This window comes from Cynara cardunculus, assembly GCF_001531365.2.
Source record: "Cynara cardunculus var. scolymus isolate 2C chromosome LG 3, CcrdV1, whole genome shotgun sequence".
NCBI classification, from domain to species: Eukaryota; Viridiplantae; Streptophyta; class Magnoliopsida; order Asterales; family Asteraceae; genus Cynara; species Cynara cardunculus.
Window position 1 is genome coordinate 3,275,035 of NC_037530.1, and position 7,381 is coordinate 3,282,415.

General features: G+C 30.8%; 2 protein-coding genes across 2 annotated transcripts in view; both read left to right on the forward strand.

Annotated features, from left to right (window-relative positions):
* The first annotated feature begins 533 nt into the window (after positions 1-533).
* Positions 534-1,735, forward strand: LOC112510159. Its single transcript, XM_025115476.1, has one exon. It carries the CDS (start codon positions 543-545, stop codon positions 1,464-1,466), a length of 924 nt encoding a protein of 307 aa, XP_024971244.1. The 5' UTR covers positions 534-542; the 3' UTR covers positions 1,467-1,735.
* A 5,626-nt stretch (positions 1,736-7,361) lies between these two features.
* Positions 7,362-7,381, forward strand: part of LOC112508456 — a 348-nt gene continuing 328 nt past the window's right edge. Inside the window, exon 1 of the mRNA XM_025113068.1 lies at positions 7,362-7,381. This exon is cut by the window's right edge and continues 328 nt beyond it. Within this exon, the coding sequence (XP_024968836.1) occupies positions 7,364-7,381 (18 nt within the window). The 5' untranslated portion in view covers positions 7,362-7,363.

Below are 7,381 nucleotides of genomic sequence, written 5' to 3' on the forward strand. Positions count from 1 at the left end.
CAATACCTTTAGATAAGATGCTTTATATTTTAGTCATATAAATTAAGTCCTACAAAACAGTCTATTAAGATATTTAGAGATTGAAGGAGTCTTATAAACTCAATTTTATCATAGTGAATCCTCATATCCTAATCGAATGTGATTCTGTCTTCTATCTTATTATTTTTAAATTATAATTATAAATATCTGATAATTATTGAAAATCAACAAATTCATTTTATTTATTATCGTTATTATTATTATTTTTTTTGGGGGGGGGGGGACAAGCAACTGATTATGAATCTACTCACAGGTGAATAAACCAACTCAGCCGCCGCTGCCACATGTGAACCAGCTCTAACAACGCGCTTTTCTAAAAGTTACGATTTTAGTCCTCATGGTTTGTTAATAATTCAATTTTCGTCCTTATATTTTACAGATAGCAATTTTCATCCCTATGTTCTATATATAATCTCAACTCCATTCCAGACTTGTATCCATTCATTTCCTTTCAAAACCCCACCAATTCATCCTCCATTCCATTTCCAATGATGACACCAAAAATGGTAGCAAATCTCCGGCGATCACTCTCATTCTCCAACACTCCATCACCGCCGCCACCACCGCCACCGCCGTCTTCTTCCACCTCTAAAACCGCCGGAAAAAGGATCCACTTTAGATCCATCAGTCTGCCCACCAGATCCCATCCCATACTCTTTCAGCTCAAATACCACCTCAACCAACTCAAATCTCAATGGGGATCCGATCCCACACCCGAATCACTCCATTCGAATCGGATCTTGGATGCTTTGATCCGTCTACGGACCATTCTAGAATGTCTTGACGACCTTCTCGACCTTGCGCCGTCAAGAGACTCCCTCCGCCGCCACCCTGAGTGGGTGGAGAAGGTTCTCGAAGACTTTCTTGTTATGGTCGACGTCTATGGAACCTTCCAGATGCAAATTTCGACACTGAAACAATGTAACATCGCAGCACAGCTTGCTACAAGAAGAAAAGACGGGTTGAAAATTTCTGTTTGTATAAAGGGTTTGAAGAAAACGGGTCGAGAGATTTTCAAGCTCATGCCTTTTCTCCATGGAATCCAGGAACATAACCCGAGTAATTATAACATAACTGGGTCAGATCCGAATCCGAATCCAGATGTTGATCTTGTTGGAGTGATAAGAGGTGTGGTTGAAGTGATTGTGATGATTTCAGAAGCAGTGTTTGGTGGGATATCCGGGTCGTTCGAGACCCGGAAAACTTCATGGATGATGGGCTTGAAGAAATCGAAGAGGGAGAAGGGAATTGCAGAGCTTGAAAATGGGATATGGAGTTTGAGAAGTTATGAAGATGAGGTGATGAAGAAGAAGAAGATGATGAAGGAGATGGAAGAATGCATAGATGGGATTGAAAGTGGATGTGAAAGGGTGTTTAGGGGTTTGATAAACACAAGGGTTTCATTTCTCAATGTACTTACACAATAACAACAACAAAAACGACGATATCTCTTGGGACGACAGTGGATATCTGGGCTAGCTTAATTTTGCGTACCGACTGATTTCCGAAACCATGATCGATCTTGAGTCATCGTAGGAGAACGTCTACGATGAAACGGGCTATTTGAAGACTTTGATGATATGTTTTTGGAAATTTTTGTTCCAAAATGGTTTTAAAGATTCTTTTATTTTTGTTACTTTGAACATAATTGGCAAAGAAATTAAAGTTAAATATACAAATATTGAGTGATTTGATTTATAGATGAATGGTGTATTTGTGTTTATTTACTTGATGCACATGGAAAAGTTGTACTCCTTTTTGTTTAAAAAAAGCCCATGAAAGATAGATTTAATAAAAGTAAATAATTAAAATTCAAAAATTAATATTTTAATAAAACAAAATCAAGAAATTAAAACAAAAATCAATGTTAATTATCAATATTTTGTAATAATTACTAATGGATAAATACATAATTTTAAATTCAATCTTGCTAAAACACATAAACGTGTACATAAAAGATGATATTGACCACATGGGTGGTGTCTGATTGGTTTGAGCTTAAACTCCAATGTCAAAAGTGCCTGAAAGCTGAAGGTCTCAGGTTCAAATCCAATGAGAAATAAAAATGTCCTTTGTGGTTATGGAGGTTCAATTGCGATGACTCTGTGCTACCCACGAAACAGGTGATCATCCTGGAATTAGTCGATTCGGACAACGGGTTAGATATCTAGGTTAATAAAAAAAAAGAACAGGATTTAAACCAAATACAAAACAAGTCATGTGTTCGATCTCAATATCTACTGTTAGACTTAGCTGCTGAGTGAGACAAAAAAATGTTTCATCGCATTGATGTCCATTTGAAGGTAGGATTTCAAATTGAAAAGAAAAACCCTTTGCGTTTAGTGATGAAATCTAAAAATTACTAACAAAAAAAGACCATCCGTAAATAATACTCAGAAAAATGAAATACGAACCCATGATTTGACAGTCTTCTGAAAAATCATTCGTGAGTATAATATATAATTAACTGCCCATGCATATTACCGAAGGATTACTGACAATCATGTTTGTTAGTACCACAATCGTTGGAGAATACAATCCTACGATAACTTCAATACCGTGGCTTTGTGAGAGTCGTCTATAATTTTGAATTTATGAAATAAAATATTTATAGATTATATGTAATAACACAAATTATCTTGCTTAATTAGGAAGAGCAGAAGCTAGATAACAACTGTTCCAAAACCTTGACCCTTAACGACAAATGAACGATAGATTCTGTTTGTGGCTAATCCGTGTTAATTCAATTCGTTGCTAAAACGTTTCTATTTTATGTGTATATATAAATGTGTTGGTGTTTTTTTTATTATTATTTCGTCGATGATTAACGACTGATATGATCGTTCTATGATATCTTATCGGTGATGCTATGTTTTCTAGTGAGGAGACATCTGCATGTGGAACTTGAAATCACGAAGTTTACCTTAGTTTTTGTAGCAATAATTAAGATTGTTCTCATAAATGCGGGGATACGAAGTACGATGCTTTTTAATAATAATTTTTAATATTAATTTATTAAATTAGATATTTATAACAATATATTATATTATATATATATATATATATATATATATAATATAATATGTAATATATACATATTATAAGAATTGCAAAATTTTCCAGCATTCTTCACTTTTGAAATAATTTAGGGAAAGGTTAAAAAAACGGTTGAATTTTTTTTTTTTGAATTATTAAGTTTAAAAATATTTTTTAAATTAATACACTATTAAACTTTCTTATTTTAAATGAATAAATCAATAATTTTTTTAATAAATAAAATATCAAACTTTTAAAAATTGATTGGTTATATCTTAGATGCCATATATATGAGCCCCATGGCTATTGGTTTCATGCATCCAAATTTTCAACTAGATGTAAAATCCAATGTTGGACAGTGTGATCTTTATCGGTCCTAGAAATACTGTCTGAAGCATGATTACAAGGCATATACGCACCGCATCAGCGTCTGAGATTTATTGATTATTTAAGTCGATTAATTTATTTCTAAAATGACTGACTTTAATCTCAACATGGTTGATCATTTTACCAAACAACCTTGTATTTATTTAGGGAATGGTACAATATGGTGGACGAAACTCGGACCCAAATCGAAAACCCGTGATCAAACAGAACTCATGTATGCTAAATCGTAAATGGAACCATCCAACACGATAATAGATTTATTCGGATTGAGAAGAGAAAGAGAGATCCTTACATTGCACCATCGAATTAATTAATGTTTGATCTCCATGTGGGTTAGATATATCTAACCATTGGGCAAAACACGTATGTCTAAACAATTGCAACCTCCTTGAATTATTCATTAATTTCTCGTTAAGTTTTTAGTAACTTGTATTTAGGCTCTCAATTTCACTAAAAAAAAATCACAAATTAAATGTTGTATAAAAATAATCCAAACAAAAATAAAAAATAGATTATTAAGTTAAATACTAGATAAAAATAGATTATTAAATTAAAATAAAAAAATTAGGAATTAAAAAAGAATTTGTATAAATAAGTTTGTACTGTTTAAATCTTAAAACCATGCATTAATTTCAACAACCGCATGCATGTTAGTTTGTGAAAACATCCTTCAAACACTTCCTAAAATAATCCCACCAATTAATAATATATATTTTATATATAATTCATTTATATATAAAATAAAGCAACAAAATATAGATGCAATTATGAGACATATTCTGACCTGTGAACTGGGAAATATATATATATATATATATATATATATAATAATAATAATAATAATAATAATAATAATAATAAAGCAATTCAGATGTCTGAAGGAGAATTAAAATTGAGCAAGTTGCATGTCGTTAATAGCTGGATGGATGATCAAATGAAACCCGTTAATGTTAATAAAGGCATATTCTCTCTACACCAATCCCTTGCACATGCTTTTCCTGCTCCATCCTCATTTATTTCAATTAAAATTTGTTTTTATTTTCAAAAAGCAATTCATAATTAATTAAGATTATATAGATAGAGAGAAAAAAAAAAGATTTACCTTGCAAAGCATGTTATTTGTATAAACCATACAAACCCCATTCAAACAATTATATTTTTTTTTGTTTATGTTTTGTAATTATGAGAGGTTGATTAATCATTTTTATTGTGGATGGTGTTAATCACGGATATTATCATCTTTATTATATTAATTTTAGAGAAATACATGAAATAGTTTCATTAAAATTTCATAAATATTATATGAAACAATTTCATAACCATATATGAAACAACTTCATAAAAAAAAAATATATGAACAATTTCATAAGATTAAACAATAAAATCAACAGATAATAGTGGTTTGTACAAATATGAGTGATTTACATTTGATCGCTCATATATATATATATATATATATATAGGGTATATTTCAAATGCAACCATGTCTATTTGTACAACCAATGCAACCATGTCTATTTGTACAATCAATGCAACCCAATTAATTAAGATATTTATAGAAATGATGAAAGTTTATTTATTATGATTTGAATATTTATGGAATATGAATAAGGTTCATTACTTATGATCAATATTTTATATTAGAAAATAATTAAAACTTCTATGAAATCACATATTCATCAAATTAAATGGACGGTTGAGATTGAGTTGTATTAGTTGTATAATTAAATATAAAGGGTTGTATAATAACCAACCTCTACATACACACACACACACACACACACATATATATATATATATATATATATATGTGTGTGTGTGTGTGTGTGTTATTATACAACATCTACCATTTGTACAACCAATACAACTCAATCTCAACCGTCCATTTAATTTGATGAATATGTAATTTCATAGAAGTTTTGATTGTTTCCTAATATAAAGTATTGATCATAATTAATGAACCATATTCATTTTCCATAAATATTTAAATCATCATAAATGAACTCTCATCATTTCCATAAATATTTTAATTTATTGGGTTACATTGGTTGTACAAATGCAATGGGTTGCATTTGAAACAAACACACACTCTCTCTATATATATATATAATTGGTGCATGGTTAATTAATGAAGGCACTTGTGTTAAGCCTTTTGTATGATGAGGAATAATAGTTGGTTCTAATGCAAGTTTCCAAAAGAATAGGAATCCAAATCATTAATTAATTTGTAGACTTATCTACAACTTCATCATATTGGATTCCTTATCTCATCTTCTCCTTAACTTTTTTAATTGCTTTGCTAAAATAAAAGACACCACCTTTTACCTATAATTACTTATAAATCATGAAACCACTCTATTTTATATGATTTTTTACATATGATTAAAATTTAATGTATTAACATAATATGAACGTTTTTTTATGTATTTGTGAAATAAAAATATATGTAAAAGAGTTTCAAATTATAAACCGAATACATATTAAACAAACTCCTTTTGAAACAAATATTTGTTAATTAGTATATTAAATATTATTTTCAAATGAAAAAAAGTATGTTAAACAAAACTTTAAGGTAGAAATTCTCAAAAATCTCACAAATTTTGGAATTCTAAAATAATAATTAAGTACTCTCTCTCTCTCTCTCTCTCTCTCTCTCTCTCTCTCACACACACACACACTCACTCATGGGTTGGGTTGATCAGGTTGAGGACATTTGAACAACCCAACCCAATGCTTGCAGTTTGGAAAAATCTTAACCCAATCTAACTCAAACCAAAGTACAACCCAACCCAACTCGTACGGGTTGGTCGGGTTGATACTTTAGTATATTAAAATATTCTTCTAACCTTGAATATGTTATTTCTCTACTCATAATTTCTTTTTCATCATTAACCATTTGATACAACTTATTCATATTTCTTACGTATATCACATTCAATTAATTTTCTCAATTTACATATATATGTTCACAGTTACTGAATGAGTTATATAGAGATATGAATAGATTGAAAATATGTGTATATGAAAAACATACATGATAATGTAATTGTCTAATGTATATATTAATATAAATTCAACAATCATATTAAATCCAAGAAATAAAAGAATATCGGGTTCATCGGGTTGGGTTGAGTTGAGTTCAAATAATATTAACCCAATACCTATGGTTTGACAATTTTACAACTCGATTAGACATCGGGTTGCTTCGAATTGAGTTATTTCGCGTTGGGTTGGGTTAAACGGGTTGGTCGAGTTTTTGAGCACCCCTACTCTCTCTCTCACACACACTAAAAAAAGACTAAAATATGGTGCCCATATGTATACAATATAGTTTTCGCCTTTTCACATGAATTCACGAAAAGTTACGTGATTATGTGATATGTACATGTTCTTTCAATCTTTTCAATATGGTTTAGTGGTTTACACGGTAGATGTATTAATTTAATATTCTTGTAACTAGCTAGAAGCACGTAATTACCAACACATTTTCTCAAGTTGCATATGAACCCATCATGACTAATCTCAGGATGATCACCTGTTTTGCATATAATCCGGAATCATCGCATTTGAACCTTGGTGACCAAAAGGGGATTTTTCTTCCTTATTGGATTCAAACCTATAAGCTCATGATACTTTTGACATTTGGAGTGTCGAGCTCAAACCAATCAAACGCTACCTTTGTCGTTGTCATAAAGAGCTTTTGGTATGATTAAACACGTGCTTCCTTTATCCTAGTAACACGTGGCAATAAAGACACGCGGCGCCGTATCTCCATGCCACGCCCACATAACACGAATGATATTTCCAAAAAGGAAAAAAAGAAGCAGCAGAGAACAGAATGGTTTTTCTTATATATGAAAATGAGAGGACAAAAGTTTAGGCAATCACGAAGGTCGCCAAAATGGAGAAAAAAACAGAC

Bases quoted from the DNA above. Each gene is read 5' to 3' on its own strand.
- LOC112510159 (XM_025115476.1), top strand. From the start codon at position 543: ATGGTAGCAAATCTCCGGCGATCACTCTCATTCTCCAACACTCCATCA.